Source organism: Lepidochelys olivacea (assembly GCF_965140295.1).
Source record: "Lepidochelys olivacea isolate rLepOli2 genome assembly, chromosome: 6".
Taxonomy (NCBI): domain Eukaryota; kingdom Metazoa; phylum Chordata; order Testudines; family Cheloniidae; genus Lepidochelys; species Lepidochelys olivacea.
Window position 1 is genome coordinate 56,316,737 of NC_140416.1, and position 24,383 is coordinate 56,341,119.

At 46.8% G+C, this 24,383-nt stretch overlaps 1 protein-coding gene across 3 annotated transcripts in view; it reads right to left on the reverse strand.

The window, feature by feature from the left end:
• CKAP5 (cytoskeleton associated protein 5) overlaps positions 1-24,383 on the reverse strand; it is a 99,333-nt gene that overhangs the window by 47,016 nt on the left and 27,934 nt on the right. For all 3 annotated transcript variants that reach the window (XM_084629875.1, XM_084629877.1, XM_084629876.1), the window contains exons 9-16: positions 17,323-17,427; positions 10,649-10,738; positions 10,358-10,522; positions 9,628-9,756; positions 8,586-8,768; positions 7,158-7,271; positions 5,651-5,761; positions 4,482-4,574 (exon numbers count right to left, since the gene is read on the reverse strand). In XM_084629875.1, coding sequence (XP_084486001.1) covers positions 4,482-4,574; positions 5,651-5,761; positions 7,158-7,271; positions 8,586-8,768; positions 9,628-9,756; positions 10,358-10,522; positions 10,649-10,738; positions 17,323-17,427 — 990 coding nt within the window. The remainder of the gene's footprint in view (positions 1-4,481; positions 4,575-5,650; positions 5,762-7,157; positions 7,272-8,585; positions 8,769-9,627; positions 9,757-10,357; positions 10,523-10,648; positions 10,739-17,322; positions 17,428-24,383) is intronic.

Below are 24,383 nucleotides of genomic sequence, written 5' to 3' on the forward strand. Positions count from 1 at the left end.
CTCAGAGCTCTTTGACGTTTATGTGATGCACACCTCAGCCGAGGTCCAAGGCATCCGACACCAACTTGATGGAGTGGCGCGGGGGATGGATACCATACTCCAGGACTGTCCTGCAGTATGGTATCCATCTTTTCCAGGGAGTCCTCTGGACTGGGAATAGCCATTGTTGCAGGGGATGCATCTGGAGCCTGGCATGGCGGACTACGAAAATGCATGCTACCATGTGACCCAGGAGGCGCAAACAGATCCTGGATATAGTCAGAGGGAACATGGAGACTTCCATAATGAGGTTCGGCAGGTCTAAATTGAGGACTGCTCCGATGAATTCTATCCTCTGCACCAGCACCAATGTCAACTTTGTGTCATTTCACAGCAGGCCCAGAGAGCAGCACGTGGCCTGAAGCACCGCACAATCCTTTTGGACTGGAGACCTGGAGCTGCCCTTGAAGAGCCAGTCATCAAGGTATAGGTAGATCTGAATACCCCAGCGCCGGTAATAAGCCGCTACCACTGACATGCACTTGCAAACACTCTCGGTGCTGTCACTAGGCCAAACGGGAGGACTGCAAACTGGTAGTGGTGGGGCCCCACTGTAAAACGGAGGAAGCGTCTGTGAAAGATTGCTATGTGGAAGTATGAGTCCAAGTCAAGGGCGGCATACCAGTCTCCCAGATCCAGAGAGGGGATAACAGAAGCCAGAAAAACCAGGCGGCACTTTTTCTTTAGCTACTTGTTGAGGTCTTGCAGGTTCAGGATGGGCCATAGACTGCCTTTGGCCTTTGGGATTAAAAAGTACCAGGAACAGAACCCCCTTGGCTCCTGTACTCGCGAGGAACTTCTTCCACCGCACCCAGCTGTAGTAACCCCTTTACCTCCTGCGTGAGGAGACTCTCGTGAGAGGGGTCCCTGAAGAGAGACAGGGAAGGCAGGTGGGAAGGGGGTATAGAAAGGAACTGGAGGGTATAACCCAGTTCCCCTAGGCTGAGGGCCCATTGGTCAGAGGTTATAGCTGTCCAGGTAGGGAGGAAGAGAAAAAGGCAGATGGAGAACCCAGGGAAAAGGATGGATCCCATGAATAATCTGGTAGGTCGCCCTCGGGCGCACCCTCAAAATGACCGTTTGGCCCCCTGCTTTACAGGTTGAGCCCAACTGGGCAGAAGGTGGAGGCGGGTGGCTCGGGCAGAACTCAGCCCTTGGCTCATTTATGGGGCTGGTCCTGCCAAGGCTGACTCCCCTGGCCCTGCTGTGGTTTGAACCACTTACGCACTGGGGCAGGGGCATAGAGACCCAGGGTTTTTAGGGTGGTGTGGGAGTCCTTGAGGCCACGCAATTTGCTGTCTGTCTGTTCCACAAATAGGGCCTGGCCATTGAAGGGCAAGTCCTGCATTGACTGCTGGGCAACCCAGAGAGGAGCAGCCAAAAGGCTCGCCACATCGAGATAGCGGAAACCATAGTGTGGGCAGTAGCGTCCAACGCCGCCTGGAGGGCTGCCCTGGCCACGGTTGTGCCCTCATTGAGGATTGCTCAGAACTCTTTCTTGGAAGCCTTGGAGCGACGCTTTGAACTTGGCCATGGCAGTTGGCCACTTTCAGCTGAAGGCTGGAAGACGAATAAACCTTTCATCTGAAAAGACCCAGCCTCCTTGAGTCTTTATTTCTGGGGGTGGCCCTGGGTTGTCCCTGCCTCTCCTTGTGACTAACTGCCTTGACCACAAGGGAATTGGGGGCTGGGTGGGAGTATAAGTTCTTATGCCCTTTGGCTGGCACCAAGTACTTGCGTTCAGCCCTTCTAAAGATAGGAGTCAGGGAAAAAGGGGTCTGCCACAGGGTATTAGTGATCTTAGAAACCCCTTCATGAAGGGATAGAGCCACCCTGGTAGGAACAGAGAATGGCAAACAGAGTCCAAGTGCTCTTTCAAATCCTCCGCCTGAAGCCCCAGGTTAGAAGCGACCCTCTTCAGAAGTTCCTGATATGCCTTGGCATCATCCTGAGGAACTGGGCGAGGGGGTCCCATGATGTCCTCGTCGTCGCCAGATGAGGCTGATGCCGGTGCTGCGGGAACCTCCATGTCCATTGGTGGTCCAGCAGCTGCTCCCCTAGGTCCTCCTGAACCTGCAAGGTCTTACCATCGCAGTCTCCAGCACAAGAGGGGGGATGGGATACAGAGGCCACTGGCCTCTCCGAGGCTCCCAACACTGAGTGAACAGCCTGGGACAGCTGGGTGAGCCCCCAAGGGTTCCACAGGTACCACGGCGCCAGCCGCTGCACTTGGGGCCATAGGACAGGTTTTGGTGCTGATAATGTAGACGGCACCATCAGTACTGGGTCTTGTCCCGCAGTCAGGGAACCGCATTCCAAGCTGGAGCCACCAATGGAGCGGTTGGTCCTGGGCAACCAGAATTGGGCTGAGTAGTGGCTCTTGTCCAACTTGCCGGTCGCAGTATCCTGAAGCTGACCTGTACAAGCAAGACTGTTGATCTTTGGAGGATCTGCATTGGCTACCCCGCGATCTACGCCTCACACTACTCGACTGGTACTGGGAAGTCAAATGGGATCGGGGGCTACTATGAGCCAGTTGCCGGGAGGATCGTCCTGAGTAGGGCGACCTTCCTTTTGGAGACAGGTGATGATGACCTGGTGATCTCTTGTACCTGATTGGTCCCGGGATTGGCCCAGGGTCGGGGCTGGTCCTGGAGCTCTTGCTGGGTGGTGCACGCCTTAGAGGGTCTGCACCAATCTACTGGCAAGGTACACCTCTAGTCCCTCAATCAGTGCCCCCAGTGCGGGGACCGAAGAAGGCTCCGCTGAGGCCTGCCTCTCCCGTCCTGAGGCAGGACAGCTGCGGGTGGGCGAACACTGGCGGGACATCCCTCTCAATGGGGAACGGTACTGCTGAGGCAGGGACACATGCATAGGTCCCAACACAGGTTTTCCCCGAGACCAGGGTACCACAGGAGATGGTGACAGCGGCACCGGGAGATTCAGGTTCTCTTGAGTTGATTGAAGGGCTTTGGGTGTCTATGGCACTTGAAGCTGGCCGGGGCCTGCACTGCTATCCAGAGTCACACGCAAGGCATGGGATGGGCTGCACCACTTGACTTGAGCTGGGGCCCGACTTCCCAAGGGGGATGTTGATCTGCCTGACATGGGTCTTGGCTTGCCCCTGCCCTCTCCTTTCCATTGTAAGAGGTAGGAGATCTTCTCCTCTCAGTCTTTTTTAGCTTCTTGACCGGAGCCGCGGAGGGAGACCGACCGGTACTGCTCGTGGACAGCGCTGGAGGAGTACTGTGCATGGAGGCCACGGTGCTCGGTGCAGAGTTGGACTGCTGCTCTGGTGTTGGAGTGAGCGTTGACTCCATTAGGAGCACTCAGACAGATACCGCACTCCTTCTTTGTCCTAGGTTTGAAGGACTTGCAGATACAGCACTTGTCATTTATGTGCCCCTCGCTTAAGCACCTTAGGCAGCTGGTGTGTAGATCACTGCAAACGGCCTATGCCTGTCAGCAATCACAGGGCTTAAAGCCTAGGGACTGGGGCATGCCCCAACTGGGTTCCGTTCGGGACTAAGAAAACTATTGACTAACTAAGAGAACTACTATGTATAACTATTTTGCAGGATTTCAAAGTTCACAAGAACAAAGAAGGAATCAATGCTAGCCGAAGCAGCAGACATTCTAGCACCATCACTTGCAGAAAGAAGGAACTGAGGGTCAGGGAGCCAGCAGCACCCCTTATACTGCGCCATGTGGGTGCCACTCCAGAGGGCATCAGAGCCTGTCTCCTAGTGCTGAGGGAAAAACTTCTGGCACAGTGCATGTGGCGAGCACACACACCTAATATGAAATGGGCATGAGCAAGCACTGGAAGAACTCAATTTTCTTCTTTTGCTGACAAAGCTGCAGAAATACAGCTGTTCATATTTTACCCAAGAATGGACGGACAAAAGGACTTCTAGAACTACTATCAAAACTGAAGTCCTTCTATCACTATTTACACCAAAAACTCTTGGGCCTTCAAACACTGTTTTATCTGATATAGGAGCATTATGCTATAGCTATGTTAAAATCCCCAGAACATTTTAACTGAAATCAACTGAAAATAAATTCTATTTATATTGGGTATCAAAAATATTTTCTACAAAAGCCCAAGTTCAGGCCTAAATGAAGCCCACAGTGTTTCTTTAAAGGTGGTCTCTAAATATGAATGCCTTTAGATTGCTCCCCTATTACAAAGGCATGAAGAAAAACAAGTTACTTGGAATGAAGTGCCCCACTAAAAATCCTAAAGCAGAAACTGACACGTTCAAATCAGAGTGTATTTATTCACTAAGCAATGAAGTAACTGACCACCAGCAGTTGCGTTTTTATAGTCTAAGATCCGTATTTCTTTTAGCAGGTAAGAGGGTATACAATGGAGTAACAAACTATTGCTGTAGCAAGAGACTGCAATCAATTATATATAGCAAAAGATAGAGGTTTACCTGAAAGTTGGTTTCCTTCCACCCAGGTTTCTTGGCCAGCATCCTCACCAGAGCTTGGCAAGGCATTTCACTTCTCTCCATCAGTTCTACAGCCTAAAGGGTCAAAATCAAATTAACCATTAGGTCCAAAATATGCAAAACAAAATCCAAGAAAACTATTGGCAGTGAGATTTGCAATTTAGGCTTCTCTGCAAGTTAAGAGGATTAGTCTGGATTTCATTTTACACCAATGGGGAAACATGAGCTGTTATGTCCTTTAGACAAGAGGCCTTTTTAATGCATTTGTATTTATTTCCTTGGTTTTATTTAATGTGCGCCCATACAAAACTCCAAACACATGAGCAGACATGTAAATGGCAATATTGTCTTGGACAAACAACACAGCACACTCCAAAAAAAAAAAATCCAATAACTATTGACAGCTGCATCACATACCCAGTACCATTTCAACTTAAAACAGAGATTGCACCAGACAACTCCTCATAAGAATGGAGTCTAGATATCTTGGACTTAAGAGTCTACTTTGTAGCTTTTAAAGCTGCTCTTTAATTCATTCCAAGAGGGGAAGTTGCATCCCAGTGAAAACTTGAATGCTTAACGATTAGGCAGAGGCTAGATGCTGCTCCAGACCCCACTGGACTATGAAGTGCCAGCCTTTGCAGTAAAAGGGCTATGCCACTACACTTAAGCCTGTTTTTATGCCAAATATTGAAGCTCAATAGCAGTTGCAATAGGATATGAAATATTTGCAGATGTGCAGTAGCTGCCTTTTAAAGTAAGACTTAGTCCAAAAGCATCACATGGTAGGGATGCTTTTAGGGAAGAAAGCCAGCTCCACACTAAATAGAGCAGTGTCTGTAACTCATAATGCTTAGTTTGTGTCCTTCCAGAGGAGACAATGGAGATCCCTCATATTCCCAGCTGTAAAGGCTGATGTAATAGGATGCAATCAGCTGGCATTCAAAACTAGAAGTTTGACAGCCAGCATTTTGTATTTTAATTGCTGCCTAGTGTGGAGCCAGCAGGGATTTTGGTAGATTGTGGCAGACACTTGCAGTAGTCAGAGTAACAGATTGAGACTAACTGGCAGCAGAAAGTCATTAATTCCAGTTTTTTTATGCTTCCTTCTAAAAAAGTCATCCTCTTACTGTCCGTTGCACAATACTTACCTTCTGAAACTCCTCCATGCAGGCAAGTCTCTCCTTCCAGTTACCACTATCTAACTGCTGTATGCAAGAGGCTGGGAGGACAGCTGAAGCTCTCTCTTCACACACCTCTATCTGAAGACAGAATACAACAAGGTTAACACCGTACCACATGCTCTCTTGTATACCAGTCAGTAGTCTGATTATTAAAGTGCAGGAGGGCAGAGAGATAACCATGCCCCAAGGAACTTACAATGTAGGAGATCCACACTGGAGATCGAGAGGAGAAACAATTTTTTCATTAGTTGAGATGACTGATGTGGATATAGGTCTTGTGGAAGTGGTACTCAGGAGGCATTTAAGTTATGAGAAAGGATACTAGTGCATTGTGATAGAGGAGATCAATCTAAGCATAGTTACCAGAAAAAGTTAGACATACTGGGAGAAGAGCAAAGTGTAATCTTGTGCTGTCTTCTCTTAATTTTAGGGTTAAGCAAATTTTAGTGCAGCTTTGCAAATATTATGAGTATTTGTCAGGTAGGCACAAAGTCAATCACCAGGAGGACTGATAATGGGTGGGTGGGTGGGGGGGGAGTAGAGAAGCCATTTTACAGGTCCATTCTAGGAGAGAGGATGAGTAGCACTTAGCAAGGTTATTTTAGTGCATTATCCACAAGGAGGGAGCTTATCTCATTCATTCACTCACTCCCACTAGGTTCTTCCCTTGTACCTGATCTCCCTCAAGGGCTGCATATTTGACTGCTTGTCAGACATGTTCAATTTTTACACCAATAGCATCAAATGACTAGGATAATTCTCATTTTTAGGACTTTCCATACAAATCTGAAGTATGAAGGCTACACAAGAGTCCAAACACAATGACTTTCTTTTTATTGCCACTCAGCACACAGACAGCTTCCTTGTGGGTTTCTAGCTTTTTCCTTGTCCTTCATCAGAACGTAACTACTGCTACAAACTACATGTCTCAGTCTGAAACACTTCAGAATGAGTTTGAGAGTTTTGCAATTTAATCTGAATAGCCCAGGAGCAGACTAGCTTTTTAATAGGTAGGCTTGAGCAAATCACTGGACTATCTAGTGTATTTCAGTCTAGGTTTCGGAGTCAAGCTCTAGGGTTTCTGAGGCTTTTAACTCCAGAGAATACAATTTAGTTACACACCCAGTACTTCCACAGAAATTACATCTCAGCCTCCCCTCTCCTCCCAACAGCACAGTTCAGCTGAGAGGCAAAAGGACTCACACTTAGGCCACAGTCAAATTCATAGAAGTCCTCACTAATATTTGAATAATGGATTGTACAGAAGATAACCTGATTGTGTTTATTAGAGGCTTCACAATTAAAGATTAACAGTTATGTACAGTTTAAACCCATTGGTTTCCCCTGCTTCAGGTGTTTCAAATCCCAACTTCAGGGCCATTAATTCTACAAAAATCAAGAGAATAACCCAACTAGCACTGCTTACATGATACTGTATTGCACTTTTCATTTCAGAATATAGTATAGTACCTACCGAGAGTTCAGGTTCAAGTATCTCTTTGGTCTCAGATCCTTTCTTGCCTTTAGTTCCAGCACCTCCCGCACCAGCAGCTGCAGCTGGCTTGCTTTTCTTGGGAGGGCCCCCGGACTACAGAGGAAACAAGAGTTAGCAAGGATCAAGCTGTTAATTCACCAGAGTTCAAAATCAATACTTAAAATCAAAGAGTCTTGCTTTCCAACATTCCATGCTCTACTTCCAAAAGATACATTAAGGCAGGGGTAGTCTATTTTTTTGGTCAAGGTCCAATTTCTTGGTCAAGGTATAGTCAAGGCCCAGACTCTGGAGAAACATTTTTCACACTGCAGTAACCATGATAGTACTAAGTAAACAAAAAGATTTTGTGGTCGGTTCAAAAGCGTCTGGCAGTCTGCATTTGGCCCGAAGTCTGCCTACTGATTAATCCTGCATTAAGGAGACTTAAAAGTCTTCCGTAACAATGTAATTGGACAAACAAGTTGTTACTTTTAACCATAGTAGTGTGCAACAGGCTGGGTGGTAACAATGAACAGGCTAGCTCAATCAGATGTCATATTTCCAGGACAGTAAACTTCAGAAGTTGGGTCAAATAGTAGTGAGAAGTTAAAGGCAATGAAAATAGAAGGATTAATGTTCATTTGAAAAGGGTCAGAGAACAGTAAGTTAATCAAATCAATTTCCTTTGAGGTTGCAGTTAGGCATATATAGTGTGGCTGGCAGTCTGGAAAAATAAACTTAAGTTTTTCACTACAGTACTTAACAGGTGTTTTGAGACCTTTGACCAATTTAAATATTCACTTCTGCATTCCTCAACAACTGTTTGAGGAAGCAAAGGGAACGGAAGGGTGCTAAGACAACAATATGTTGCTTAAAGCTTTTTAACATTTAATGATCACATGGCTTTTTTTTTTTTTTAAATCCAGACTGGTGGTTTACACAACATTTGATAATCAGGAAGATACAACATTCCAGAATATGTTTATTGCAAGAGCAACACGTTGTCATTGAATGTGTCCTCTCTTCACCTATGTGTTAGTATTACACTGCCATGCCAAGTTGCATTATTGCTTACAGAACCCTTTGAAAGTATTCATTGGGTTGTCTGCAGTATGACAACATCAGGACTTGGCATTAAAACACAAGCAAGAAATCATTTAGAGGATAAAAATGGTGGAATTCTCAATTCCACACCAGATTGCTTTCTAAAAGAGTACAGGATGCATTCTTTTAAAGCCTGTTACTGCATACCACCTACTCCTGAACAAGAGGTAGAACAGGAAAAGAAAAGATTTGTTCTGATTAACTTGTAGATTAGGTTTGCAGAGGGCTGCAACTGGATGAAATTTAACAGGCCAACTTTGGGTTTTCAAGCAGTAACTATCTCAGGCCATCATGTGTGATGCAGTCTGGCTATATTCCACTTACCTTGGCAGCAGGAGCCTTTTTCAAAGGTCCTGATTTTGCTGAAGTGTCTTTTGTATCCTTGTCCCCAGCAGCCCCTGAAAGAACAGGGGTCTTTCCAGCAGCAGGTCTGCATTCCTTTTTGTCAGCTGCTCCACCTGTGTTCTTACCATAAGCCAGCTCCACCTTTTCAGCACACTCTTTAATCTAAGGAACAATGTTAAGAGACCAAAACCATTTAAGTACAGCTGCAGCATCTAACCAGCCAAAGCCACCAATCCAGAGCCAGCCCTGAGCCACTACAGCTCCAGGAGCGACATGAAAATCATATAACTTGTTTTACTGCCAAAAAGCTAATGCTATTTAAGCAGCACTTAGCAATGCTAACAGGACAATGGCATCAATTTGAAATTTTAGTCCATGCAGTACAGTCTCTTAATGTGTGCATACAACTCCCATTAATGCAAGTAGAAGATGTGTATCTAGAGAGGAAGACTGTATAAGGAGGTTAAAAACAAAGTCAGTCTTTAGAGCAGGTATTAATGACTGACTATATAGTTTAAAGCTTATTTAACAAGACTGTCAGCATCTGTACATAGGTGAAGGGACAAGTCCATACATAGTATTATGCAGGATTTGAAGTTTAACTAGGGTCACAAACCAGATGGTAGAGTCCTAAACCCCACCTGGCAGAAAGGAGATAAGATAGACTTCTATTACAGACACCACAACCTCCAAACCACTAATAGAGGCCTCAGACCTAGATCAGGATTTAAGGAGCGATGTTAGCTAATGTACGCTAACTAAGAAGTTTTAAAAGTCAGTGCTTTTAACGATCCTAAACTGACCAAGTTACAGCTGGCAGGTGAGGGAGGGAAGAAGTGACCACCACACCTTTAAATACTAGTCCACATTAAGCCTGAGAGAATACACGTTAGAGATGGATTATTCCCTACATGGGTTTTAAGAAGTTTGTTACCCACAACATACTAGGACACTGCAGAGGTATGAAAGCACTTCACTAGCCACTACATATACAGCATTCTGTCCAAATCCATAAGCTCACCCGATCAAGTTTGAGTTTGTCCACATCTGCTAGGAAAGGGTTCACAGCTTTCTCTCCAGCCACCTTCAGAGCTGTGCCTAGTGCTTCAAATGCAGCATCTCTAACTTCAGGGGCAGAGTCATTGATATGCTGTTGAGAGGATTCATTTGTAAAGAACAAGGTGAGTACTAAGTACTGTTATAAATTATAATAGCAATGCCCTATTTTTACTGTAAGTACTTGTGGTGAAGAGTAGATTGTATGAAGGGAGGAGATATTAATCTAGTCCACTGGCAAGTAGTTATCTTAAAGCTGCTGCCCCCTCCGATTTCATTTTATGACAGAGTGGTAGAAGTTTAGTTCAGCGGAAAAAAAAAAACAAAACAAACTTATATAATGTCATAAGTAGGCCTAGTCACTGGGAGTGTCTCCTAAGTCAGTTTTGTCCTAAAACTCCACCTGTTCTCTAGGGAAGAGTCCTTTTCCATTCAGGAAACAAAACAGGACCAAAGAATGTTATTCCACTGGAATAAAAGAAACTAGCCTCCATTGCTGCAGGCTACTTGTCACCCAACAAGTTATTCTTCAAGTTATTCTATGTCACCTCCCAGTTATTCTACTTGCTGCACCAGAATACACAAAACTTCACTACATGTTACATCCTCTCAGACAGGCTTCTCACCTCACCCAATCCAGTGCGTCCATCACAACACACTGCTTCCTAGAGAAGTATCAATCCATCCTGTTTTACCTTAAGAAGAGCAGCACAGAAGGGTTTTAGCAGGCTCCTTGGCAGGGTAGAAGGTGTACAGTGGCGAAAGCTTCTTGCAATGAATAGGGATGTCTGTTGCTTGATTGTTGGGTTTTTGTTGTCCATCACAGCCAAAATATCCTCACTTATGTTCTGCAATGTAGTCTAAAAGGTTGGACATGTGAGGTGGTTAGCTTCAGCAGAGGGATAGGAGAAAAGTCCTCTGAAACAACCAGCATGATTGAGTCTCAGTAGCACAGTACTGACAGAGTTTATAACACTTGTCCTTACCGTAAGGAAGATTGCATCTATGGCTTCCTGCAGAGCCTGCACGACCTGAGGCTTCTTCTCTTTAAACTTTTCCAGGATAGTTGGGACAACCTGTTTTTAAAAAGGACACACAATACTTCAATTACCTAATTGCAGAAAAAACAAAAATGCTCCCCAATGTGACACTTCGTGCCCTCATGGTTCAGGAGTGTATGCATGTAGTTAAGGATTCTTCAGCTCGCCTCCCTCCACTGCCACAGGGGCATAGCAGTGGCAAGGAACCAGCTCCTGCTGGCCCTAAATGCCACCATTATCACCACCAGAAACAGCAGGGTACTGGCCTTCACTCATTTATAACAATTTTAGAAAAATCTCCGGTTTCTAAACGTCAGGGAGGCTGAGACACTTCCCTTAACTCCTCCCTCCAGCAAAAGGGCCACCACCAGGAAGAAGGCTGCCCAAGAGCTCTGAGCCCTAGTCCTGCTCTTCCAGCCTTTGCTGCCACCTGTTCATCAGAAAGCCACTTTACAGTTGTATTTCAGCCTACAAATAAGTACTAATCACCCCTCTTATCTCCACTCCATACCTGCTTAGGGGAAGAGAAGAGCATTAGGGACATCATGATACCAGAAAGTTTATGTCAAGGAAATAGATGCCTGATGCCATTAATACCTCCCATTTTTGCTGGGCTCATATGGTCATTATTTCGACTGTTATACCACCATGATTACAGCATACCTACAACTACTCTAGGAACATACTGCTCCAGCACCACATACTCCCTCAATTCAAACAAGTTACAGTTGCTAAAAAGGTATCCAACAGATCTGTTTTCCCTATGGCATTTTTCTACCCATAAAACTTGTTCCTCCCCTTTTGGACCGATCGGTGGAATGGGCCATAGAATTATCAGAGTGGAGGAACTGTACAAAGAATCAGCAGAGCAGACATAAGAAACTAGTCCAGACATTTAACACCTATACACTGCATAAGACTATTACCTCAGCATGAGCTGGAAGCAGCCAGCACAAAGCAAAACAAAAAATTGGGAGATTTCAACATGCCTATTGACAGACTACATATGTAAAAGCTCAAACTCATCTCCTCCCTCACCTTCCTAGCGATCTCACAGGTTATCTGCAGGCCAACCCACAGACCCTGAACCTCATCAGCATCAAGATCATCACAACCCAGCCACTGTCTTGAACAGACCACCACATCATTAAGATAACAGTCAGGGATCTTTCAGCTTCCAGGTAACAAGAGTTATGATCACATTCGACCACAAAGACTCATTGATTCCAACAAATTTCAAGGTATATGAAAGGATAGCTGCACTCAAGACAAGGAATTGAAGATCTGGTAAAACACTGTATATGAGCTTAGAACATCAACACACTGGTATCCTAAAGGCCCCTTCCTCCTATCACCCATACTGACCCACTTGGTTTTCTGAAACTCTGCATCAAATGAATAGAAGGGGTGGAAACTCAAGCACCAGCAGTGAACACTGATTGATACAAACAGGATAAAACAAGGAATTCCTCCAAGCCTATCAGGCAGCTGTATTACAGGCCAACAGAACGTTCCTATCAGCCTCCACTAAAGCTACTAAATACCACCCAAAGAAAAGGCAATAAACTGCTTCATTCTTAAGTGCCAATGATGCTCAGTTCTGATGCTAAGTGCTGTGAAGAATGGTCATCCTATTTGGCTGAAAAGATTATGCACATTCAGGAAGGCTTCCCAAAATATCTGGATCTGCCCCACTTATACCTACCAATCTACAGACCTGCTTGCATTCCTGGAGTTCAAAACATTAACTCGGCAAGAAGTGCTGGACAACCTAAAGAGTCTTGACCCATGCCCTTCCTGACTTGTGAAAAAGTCATAAGCAATTGATCTCACTCCTGGCTGAAATAGCCAACATGTCATTCAGGGAAGGAATCTTCCCCTCCTTCAAACGAGCAATAGTCTGGCCAGCACTGAAGAAACTTGCCCATGTGTCGATTTTAGCCAACTACTAGCTAGCATCATGCCCCCCCATTACTGAGCAAGCTCTTAGGCTCTCTCATCTAAGGCTAAGTTCAAACTCAACTAATTGAAGCCAATATTCTAGACCCAGCAGAGTATGGATTCAGGACAAGACGAGACACGGAACTGAAACCACTTCAGTTGCACTGACGGATAATTTACTGTCACTAGCTAGAGGTCAGACATCCATTTTCTGGACCTCAGCAGCATTTAATATTGTTGACTATAAAATTATTTCCGCCTCACCTGAAAGAAGCGGCAGGAGTCCCAGGTAACGCACTAAAATGCCTTAAACCCTTCCTGGAGGGACACATTTGAAGAGTGGTGATGGGAAACTGCATCTCCACCACCAGACCACTCACTTGTAGAATCCCACAAAGATCAAATCTCTCTCCCGGGTGGAACACTGTGATGGCAACGAGGTGTACTTTGATGGATGATCCAGCCAGGCCATGCTGCTTCAGATGCAGTAGATAGTCCAGGATGAATGGCATAGATACTTCAAGTGGGGGTACGTGACTGATCGTATCAGCATGAGAACCTTTTCCATTTGGCCAGGTAAGTGGCCCTGGTGGAAGGTTTCCTGCTACCAAGGAGCACCTCCCTCACCAATTCCATGCATAGGAGCTCCACTGGGTTTAACCATGAAGCTTTCAAGCCATGAGAAGGAGGGACTGGAGGTCTGGATGAAGCAGGCGGCCATGGTCCTGTGTAATCAGATTTGGGAGGAGCGGCAGTGCGATTGGGGTGTCCACTAACAGCTCCAGAAGCGTGGTATACCAATGTTGGTGTGACCACACAGGAAGCAGCAGAATTACCTCCGCCTTGTCTCTGCGGATCTTAAGGAGAACCCTGTAGACGAGTGGTATCAGAGGGAAGGCATACAGTAGATGGTTCCCCCAGGGTATCATGAATGCATCAGAGATAGATCCTGGACTGTGCTTTTTGAAGGAGCAAAACATTGGACACTTCCTGTTGCTCCTGGTGGTATAGGTCTACCTGGGGAAACCCCCACCATTGGATTTTCTCTGGGTAACAGGAGTGTGCATCCTCAGAGATTTCATAGTTGCCCTTGAGTCCTTTAGGCTGTGAAGCCTTGACTCTGTCTGATCCACAAAAAAAAAGCCCTGAGGCCTAAAAGGGAAGGTCCAGCAGGGTCTGCTGAACTTCCGGGGGAAACCCAGAAGCTTGGAGCCATGCGGTTCTCCTCATGACCACCCCAGAAGAGATAGTATGTGCCGCAGTCAGCCAAGTCAAGGAAGGCCTGTACGGATGTCCTGGCCACTGCCTTCCCCTCCTCAACCAGAGCCGGGAACTCAGATTTCGACTCAGTGAGGAGCAACTCCTTGAATTTGGAGGGAGTCCCACGAGTTAAAAATTATACCCACTGAGGATAGCTTGTTTGTTAGCGATCCTCAGCTGTATGCCCCCTGCGGCATAAACTTTCCTGCCAAAGAGGTCCATTTGTTTGCCCTCTTTAGCCTTGGGAGCTGGCACCTGCTGCCCCTGGCACTCCTCATTTACTGCCGAGACCACCAGGGAGCAAAGACGTGGGTGGGAGAATAATAATTCATATCCCTTGGAAGAAAAAGTATTTTCTCTCCACACCCCTGGCAGTGGGTGGAATGGAGGCAGGAGTCTGCCACAGGGTATTACAATTGTTGTAAATATTTTTAATGACCGGCAATGCCACTCTGGAAGGGCCTTTTGGGGCGAGAATGTCCACCATCAGGTCCTTTAACTCAATGGACTTCCTCCACCTGTAGGCCCATGTTACGGGCAATGTGGCAGAGCAAGTCCTGATGCGCTCTGTGGTCAATGGGCAGAGGACCTGAAGGTGATGCTCCTGCCACCACCTCATCAAGCGAGGATGAGGAGGAAGCCAGTGGGGATACAGGGTCCTCATGGCACACCGTGAGCTCATATTGCTCCTGGGTAGCATTGGTGTCCAGTGGTTCAGCACAGTCAGATGTGACCTGGGCTATGGGTGGGTCTGGAGCAGGTTCCGTTGTCCCCTCTGTAGTATGAGGGGGTGGGCTGGATAGGGTCACCTCTGTAGCATAAGGGGCAGGTCTAATCAGTCTGACCGTGCAGGATGATGCCCTGATGTCACAGACTAGAAACTCTGGAAGGGGTACCCTGGGCCTGATGGTATTTCTTTGATATACCTTCATGAACACTTTGCAGTACTTTAAGCAAGTGTACACATTTTGCATGAATGCACACATCTAAAACCTACCAAAACAAGATACTTCACTGTGCACACTTCTCCCCTTAGGGAGAGAATGACCCATGTGTAACAGAAGTCTGTCATGTCACTTTTAATGCACTACTAGAAAATGCTCATACTCCAATGATGAGTGCTGTGTAACAACTGACAGAGCAGAAATAAAGAGAGGGAGTTCCATAGTCCTACTGGACTCTTGGTACCTCAGGAAAAGGGCTAATTGTAGTATGGCCATCCAATTCATAAATGAGAAAGTCCCAAAATTTAAAGGTGAAGTAACAGAGAAGTTGGTCAGACAGCAAGAAGAAATTCACTTGTGAAATCTCCTTTTCACCCACCTTCCTGGAACCTGCTGAGCTCAATGTACAATAGTATTTGCAATGAGATTGTTACAAACTGAAGTCAGAGTTGCTTAACTGAAAAGTCAATTTGTGCTGGGCTATAAATTAGCTTGAGATAAGTTTATCATATTGCTAAATCCTGGGTTCAAATGCATCCAGCTAGGATCAAGAACAGGTTTTTATGTAGACTGACTTCTTTACAATCAAGCTGATTAAACGAAGCTTCAAGAGAATGTCAATGCATTTGACTCTGGAAGAGTTCATACCGTGTACATTCTTTGGGGGACTTTGGAGGATTAATAGATGCTATGCTAAAATATTGGCCAACAATTCACAGGAAAGATCCAATTTCTTAGAAAAACTGGCCAAACCAAGTTCCCTAGCAAATGGCTGTGTACTAAGTTTGTGCAAGTCAGAGATACCCATTACAATACTGAACAGAGCAGTACTCAGAGCAACTCCACCACCTCACATATCCCACAACTATAGAATGTATTCTTTGCATCAGAGTTTAGCTGCAGAATCTCACCTCTTTTAAATTATGATACTATCTCTGCAGCTGTAAGGGCTAACCTTTAAAATACAAACCAAGCGTAAACAGAGGCAATAATGCTTGCTTGTCTGCGCCTGAAACAAGCTCAGACGGACAATGTCCCATTCATCAAGGCCCTCTGGACACAAATGATTCTGCAGCAGAGAAGATTTCGCATTTTCCCCCAATGTAAAGAACTCAGCATTTTAAAAACTGAATGGGTCATTCTGCTGCAGCCAGGCACCTCAGTTCTCTCTACTATACTAGGCCCTACCTGCAGCTCCCATTTGTTCTCCACAAGAGAGTTAATTGAATTATAGTCCATACTTCCTGCATTGCACCATGGAATCCAGTAACAGAGGGTTAGATAGCCAAAGTTGGAGTTTAACTTGCAGCCAGAGAGAAGGGGAGCCAGAAGCTTAGGCTGGCAAGCTGGACTGCCTAGAGCAGCGTTTCTCAAATGCAGCCACCATGGGCTTTTCTTGTGGCCACAGCCTCCTGTGGTGTAACTGGGGGGAGAGCAGCAGCCCTACCCCCTCCATAGTGCTCCTGGATGCACAGCCTTGCTGGAAGCCCAAGCAACCAACACCAAGGGTTGTGCAGACCGTGAGTTCCCCATCTTTCCAGGGGAGGTGGGGCTCAGGATTTGGGCTTCAGCCCAGTGGTGGTGGGAAAGCAGGATCTGGTTGCGAGGCTTTGGGCTCCAGCCCCAGGGCTTCAGGCTCGGCAACCCTCCCTGGCCAGTGCCCCTGACATCTTCCCCTATCCAAGGCTTACTTTGTCCCCAGACTTCCTAGGGCTGAGTAAGTCTACTGTGAAAAGTGATACTTGTAGGTTTGTCAATATCACTTTTCACAGTAGATTTCCTAGCTATCAATAAATAAATTACAATGATTTGGACATGTATATATGCATATTTGTTTTTCCGAACGCTACTTGAGTATTTTAGTAAAAAAAGTGAGCACAGCCACCAGCAAGAGTTGGTGGCCACACTCTGAGGCCACCAAATAATTTGTCCTGAGAACCTCTGGCCTACAGAGCAGCATATCAATTGAGGCCTGGGAAATCAGGTAGATAAGCCACTGAAGTCTACTGCAAGCTCCCTTTCTTCCCCAACATTTAGCATTTTAGGTCAGTGAATATTTTCTTCTATGAGCTACAGATCTGTGTTTCTGTGGGTGTTTCTCTGGTAATGAGGGAATAGGAATAAAGTGTATTTGAGAGCAGTAGAATAAATTAATTACCACCATGGAATTTTAAGAATTGTTCCTGCAATGACACTGGACCCTGCTCATGCTTAGCAGTGAAGAACAGGAAACAAACAAGGACCTTGTAACTTAATACCAGGACCAAAGATACATACATACTTGGAAACTTTCACCCCTTAGTCCAGCAAGAATCAAACTGTAAAAGGAACATGTGCATATCAAGTTTACTTTGTTTAAAAGAGAGAAATGCCAAGCCCTGGCAGTCATTAAAAGGAGTAGTTATTTTTAGAGCAGTTTTATTACTGTCACCATGTATCAAGGAGGAAATGCAGAGTGAAGTATTTACTACTTACTTGTCCTGCATATTGTCCAAATTTCTTCCTGAGTCCGGTAGCCAATCCAGCAAGGCATTTGGCAGCCAAAGCAACCAACATGACATTTGTGTCCTTTCCAACAACCTGCAAAGGATGGACAACATTACAGGTAAACAGGCCGGATTTCAGAGAATCAGAAGTAGTCTAGGCAGAGGGCTACGGGCATTGAAAGGATGGCCAAAGCAGTTATACAAGCAGCAACAGTGAATTTATCCAAAGTTAAGAGTGAAGCAGTTACTTGGGGTACCAACTCAAACTGGGCCAGATAATTTCATTCAATCCCAGAAGGATATTACATCACTGTCCTGGTACACTGAAGCAACATTTATCGTTCAAATCAGTGAACTGCAATATAGTCCTGACCAGTCAATGAAGTTCCTGGGGGAGTTCTGCCCCACTGTGCAATGCCGAATGTATGCAGAATTAACAAGCCGTACAGAATTTCATTTTCTCCCATGGAATTGGTGCGGCAGAGCGCTGGACCCAGCAGAGCCCAGCTCTCCAGCTTGTAAATACAAGACACTAAGCGGGGGATTTGGGGGGGGGGGGGGGGGAAGAGGAGGGAAAGGAGAGAGCTGGAGGGTTCCAGGCAGCTGCACTTCCCAGTACATCTTGAAGGAAGGAGGTGGTGTGCAGGAAACACCATACAAGCCCTGGAGCCAACATCAGGCTGTTTCTCAATGCAGCTATCTGAGACGGGAGAGGCAGAGTTCTCCCCCAAGATGTGCCCAGCTGGCATGTGAGGCACACCAAGATTGAGGCGCCCAACAAAAGCGTAACAGAGAAACAGGAAGAGAAGGTTACTCATCTTGCAGTAAATGAGGTTCTTCGAGATGTGTGTCCCTGTGCTGTTGATTGGAGATCTTCGGTAGCAGTGCCTGATCGGGACGCATGCACTCAACCGCTTTCTCGCGGTCTCATTAGAGTCTGCTTGAGTCCCCCCCTCAGTTCCTTCTCTACCGCGGAAATGTGAGAATAGTATTCCAAAGTAATGGGGAGGAGGGCAGGGAGAGGAGCACCCACAGGGACACACATCTCAAAGAACCTCAGTTACTGCAAGGTGAGTAACCTCTTCCTCTTCTTCAAGTGCTGTCCCTGTAGGTGCTCCACTCCAGGTGAATATGAAGCAGTACCCACTATGGCTGGTGGGACTTGGAGTTGCAGCAGCGATGACTGTACTGCGTGACTTACTATGGTGTCTGCCATGGTATCCTGTGTGATAGCATAATGTCTGGCAAATGTGTGGTCAGACATCCACATGGCTACCTTGCAGATATCAGTAACAGGTATATTATGGAGGAAGGCAACAGATGTTGACATCGCCGAGTAGAATGAGTACTGACACCCTTGGGTGGTTGGACATTCTGAGTCCAGTAACAGAATCTGATGCAGTCAGAGATCCACTTGGAAAGTCGTTGCTTAGAGATAGCCGCACCCTTCCATCTCTTGGTAGCGGAGACAAATAGCCGAGGGGATTTACAGAATGGGTTGGGATAGAATGCAGGTAAGTATATTGGTTGATTAAGGTGGAAGGTAGACACCACCTTAGGGAGAAATTTAGGGTGGGGTCGCAAAGTAACTATCTTTAGAGAAGGTTGTGTAGGGAGGGTAGGCCATCAAGGGACTTATTTCCCCTACTCTCCTTGCTGATGTTTTGGCAACCAAGAAAGCTACTTTCATAAACATGTGGAGAAGGGATCAGGGAGCTAAGGGCTTGAAGGGAGGTTTCATAAGACTGCGAAGAGCTAGGTTGAGATTCCAGGCGGCTGCCGATAGATGAATCTCAGGATAGAGATTTTGCAGGCCCGTGAGAAAGCATTTTATTGTGGGGTGGGCAAAGAGTGAATATCCATCCAGCAAATCATGGAACGTGGTGAGGGCCACGAGGTGTACTTTGATGGAAAAAGCGAGAGCCCATCCTGTTTTAGTTTCAAAAAGTAGTCTAGGATGTTAGGGAGGGTCACTGTGTGTGGCATCAAGCGTTTATGGGAGCACCACACAGAGAAGCGTTTCCACTTTTGCAGGTAAAGTCTTATGAGTGGAGTCTCTTCTACTATGCAGGAGGACTTGCTCAGAACAGGCTAGTTCGTGCATTTGGAACCATGAAGGAACCACACAGTCAGCTGGAGTTTCTGGGGCTGTGGACGAAGAAGCTGGCCGTTGTCCTTAGAAAGCAGATCTGGTCTGTTGGGGAGAGTCCGTGGAGGACGGATGGACATGCATAGCAGATAAGGATACCATGTCTGTCTTGGCCAAGCCAGGGAAATAAGTATGACCCGGGCCTTGTAGTCTCTGATTTTGCGTAGAACCCTGTGTATCAGAGGGACTGGTGGAAAGGCGTACATGAGGGAGTTGTTCCACGGAATGAGGAACGTCTCTCCTAGGGATGCAGTCCCAAGTCCCACTGTGGAGCAAAACAGGTGGCATTTGCGATTCTGGGTTGTGGCAGAGGTCTATCGATGGGGTGAAGAGCTGTCGTAGTATCGTGGGAAGTATTTCCCATGCATGTTCTTTGGAGAAGTGTCTGCTGAGTGTGTCGACAGCAGTGTTGCGACATCCGGGTAGGTATGAAGTGGTAATTTCTACGTGGTGTTGTATGCACCAATTCCATAACTGGATGGCCTCCATGTATAGGGAGTGCGATCATGCTCCCCCGGTCTGTTGATGTAAAACATACATGGTATATTGTCCGTTAGGACCGGGATAGATTTGTTCTTTATGAGGGGGAGAAAGTGAAGGCAGGCGTGTCTGACTGTTCTGAGCTCTAGGAGATTTACATGCAGATGTGGTCTGACAGGGACTAGCGGCCCTGTGCTGCATGTCCCCCCAGGTGCGCTCCCCAAGCAATCAGGGAAGCGTCCGTGGTGAGCATGCATGCCGGAGAGGGTTGATGGAAGGGAACTCCCATGTAGAGGTTCTCTGGTCTTGCCCACCATTGTAGGGAAGCTAGTACGTTCGCTGGAGGAGTTAACATCATACAGAAGCTGTGTCTGCTGGGTTTGTAGTGGGAGTTAAGCCAACCCTGAAGACATCTCATGTGCAGCCTGGCATACTTGACCACAAAAGTGATGGCTGCCATGTGACCAAGGAGCTATAGGCAAATTCTTGCCTGTATCCTGGGACGAACGGAGAGTGTGCGTATGAGATGTGTAATAGCGAGGAATCTGTTGTGTGGGAGCGAGGCTCTGGCTTGAATTGAGTCCAGGTGAGATCCAATGAACTTGACCCGCTGTGTGGATGTCAGGGTGAATTTTTTGAAGTTTATTTGCAGACCTAAGCTGTGGAAGAGCGAGACGGCGAAATGGGTAGCTCGTAATGTCTCGTCGTACGAGGTGCCTTTGATGAGGCAATTGTCTAGGTAGGGGAAAAGTATGATTCCATGTCTGCAGAGGTGGGCAACGACTACGGCTAGGATCTTGGAGAATACTCCCAGTGCTGTGGAGAGTCTGAAAGGGAGTACCCTGTATTGAAAATGGTCATGTCCGAGTGTGAATCGCAGGAAGTGTCTGTGTGCTGGATGAATGGACATGTAAAGGTAGGCGTCATGTAGGTCGAGGGCTGTGAACAAGTTCCCTTGTTCCAGCGCGGGTATTATTGTGCCCAATGTTACCATCTTGAATTTCTGTACACGTGCAAATTTGTTTAGTCGGCGTAGGTCTAGTATAGGCCTCCATCCCCCACTCTTCTTTTGGTTCAGAAAGTAGTGGGAGAAGAACACTTCCCCAAATGTTGTATCAGCACAGGTTCTACTGCATCTAGCTGCAGAAGATGAGCCACTTCTATGTGAAGTAGGTGCTCGTGTGAGGGGTCCCTGAAGAGGGATGGAGTAACCAGACTGAACTATTTCCAAGACCCAACAGTCTTGTGTGATCTGCTGCCAGGCATGGTGGAAAACCTGGAGGCGGTGGCCAAACAGGCGGTGGAGTCAAGGGGTGATCGCACTGACCCTCAAACACTTCAAAATTGTTGTTTGTTTCCCGATGGGTGGGAGGTAGCTAGTTGCACCTGATTTTGTCTGCACTTAGGAGGTCTAGCGCGATTCCTGGCTATATAGCATGGTCTGGGCTGTGGCCGGTGATATTGTTGAGCGCGTGGCCTCTAATCAGGTTCATATCCTTGTCTCCTGGGAAGGGACGGGTAGATGCCCAGGGTTGCTCTGGAGTCTTTCATAGTATGAAGGACTTCATTGTTTTTTTTTGGGGGGGGAGCTTATCTTTATCAAAGGGGAGGTCCTCCACTGTGTTCTGCAGGTTTTTGGGGACACCGGATGCAGACAGCCAGGAAGATCTGCGCATAACACTGCAGTTGCAGTAGTGCGGGCTGCTGTGTCCGCCATATCCAGAGATGCTTGTAGGGCTACCCTGTAGACCAATTGGCCCTTGACAAGGACTGACTTAAAGTCTGCTCTCCTGTCCTCTGGGATATGGGCGGTAAAATCAAAGAGTTTATTGTAATTGTCAAAATCATAGCTTGCAAGTAGGATGGAATGTTTGCAATTCAGAATTGCAAAGCAGAGGAGATATAGACCTTGCAGCCCAAGAGGTCAAGGCATTTGAAGTCCTTGTCTTGTGGGGTGGCCCGGTAGTGCAGCTCTTTTGTCCTGTGTGCCACTGCATCCACCACAAGAGAATTCAGTTGTGGATGGGAAAATACGAAGAAGTCTACATCCTTAGCAGGAACATAATATTTACGTTCAGCCTTTTTGCAAGTTGGTGGGATAGAGGATGGGGTCTGCCAAAGGGTGTCAGCTGGTTCTAGGAGTGCTTCATTTCTCCTCTAAAGGGATGTCCTGGCTGAGTGCCACCCTCTTGAAAAGTTCCTAGAATTGCTTAAAGTCATCCAGGTTCTGTGGAGGCAGAGACATGAGGGCTCCGTCTGGAGCTGATGGAGAGTTAGGAGTTGGTGAATCAGGGTATGGTTCATAGCCCACCTCTTTGGGGGGGGAGGGGGGGAGGGTTCAGGTGCTCTAGAAGTAGATGGAGTTGGAGATAGGGGCACAGAAAAAGCTTGTGGTCTGGTGGAAGAATCATGAGGGTGAGTGGCAGCAGAAGCCGGCCAAGGGTACCACTGAGGCCAAGGCATGGGATAAGAGAAGTTAGATTCTTGCCCATGGGGGGAGGGCAAAGTAAGGAAACTGAGGCTGGTGCTTGTGAGCTGTGACCTGAGGTGTAAATCGTTCCAGTGGAGGATGAGAGGCAGGTGGGGAAAACTCAACCTGCTGCTGCATATCGGGCTCGCTGTCAGTGAAAGTAGCCAAGTCAGGTGGGGAGAGTGGCTGGTCAAAGAGTAAGCAGTGTGTGTCAAGGAGCGGAGAATCAGCCTCAGGAGCCACTGAGATGTCATCCTGATTTAAGAATTGCTACTGCTCCCTGGGCTGTGATCCTGCTGAACGTGATATCCCACTGAGCTCAGAAGCTTGTACTGACTTCTGTTTTGCTTTCGCCAGTGCCGCGGGCCGTTTGTAGGCACCCTGCGGGAGGTCCGCTCCTGCTGCTGGAGTGGTAGGCAGGCTCGGTGCGGACGTTCTTGTTGGCACCGGGGCAGAATGCACTGTCAGCATCGGGTCTATTTTTGGTGCCGAGGGAACCTTCCCACTACGGGAAGTCGGGTCCCTGCCTCTGCGCGCCGTGGGAGCCGTGGCTGAGGTGCTGGGACAGCAGGAGGTGCCTGCCTTCGGTGCTGTCAGCACTGAGGGTAAGGATCTCGAAGGAGACCCTTTCCATGCAGAGACTTTCAAAAGGGTAGACTGTTGGTCTTCCTGCCTCTTCACCCGAGAGGGTGAATCCATGTTCCCAATCCGTTCGGACCTGACCAGGGACCGTGAGGGAGAGGGTTTGCTGTTGCCCATCTCCATAGGTGGCTGTAGGGATTTCTCCATCATGAGCATTCTCAGCCGCAGGTCCCTGTCAAGACAAACCCTGGTTTTCAGGCTGGTACAGTGGACACACTTGGCAGGGACTTGTCTCGTCACGGCACTTCACACAGCATGAATGTCTGTCAGACCGTGGTATAGACTCTTGACAGGAGGCACATTTCTTAAATCCTGAAGACCCTGGCATTATTGCACTAGGAATGTCAGGGGAGAGTGTCTCAACAGGAGACAAACTTGAGGAAAAAGAAGTGGGTTTTTTTGGTTTGTTTTTTAAACTAGGTAACTATTCTAAAGGAAGGGAAATAACTGGGATGTTTCTAACTATTTCTGTGTCTTTGTACTTGTTTCCTTCAGTGACCAGGGAAGAGGTTCAGCACTGCCCTGAGTCCCGTCTTCAGCTGAGGACAGTTGAGAAGGAACTGAGGGGGGTGCGGGACGCGGGCGCTCAGGCAGACTAACGAGACAGCAGTTGAGCGCGAGTGTCATGACAAGGCACTGCTACCAAAGATCTCCAACCAACAGCAGTGGGACGCACCATCACCTGGAGTGGAGCACCCACAGGGACAGCACTTGAAGAACTGGGTTGTTATAGGGGTTTAACACTTCTCCTGGGAGAAACTTTTTTGTTCTCTTGTACTGTTACAGACATACTTGCTGACAGGTATTTTGAAATAAAATTACCAAAATAATTGAAACTGGTGGGATTATATTGTATTATTTTGACAAAGAAAATACGCAGAATTTTATAATATTGTGCACAGAAATTAATTTTTTGGTGCAGAATTCCCTGAGTATTAAATGGCTATGTACCACAGTTTGAGATTGCCATCTTCTGCTCAGAAAGTTTTAAGATGTTAGTGCAAGTTATGCCTTGTGTCTGGACTCAAAAGGGTCATTTGGTGGCTTCTACCACAGGCCCAAAACTCAATGAAGTGGGCATACACACTCACAGGTGTGTGTACATTTTACACAGTGCATGACAGACCCAAACTCAAAGGCAATCAGAAACCAGATTCTACTCTCTCCAATTGAGTGTGCATCAGATTGTGAGTATGTACTGGGGGGGTGGAGGGGCAGGGTGTTAGTAGTGATTGATCTCAAATGAGTACATTTCAGAACAGCCTTTAAAGGGATTTATTTAGTCAGGCACACTGTTACTGGCAAACTT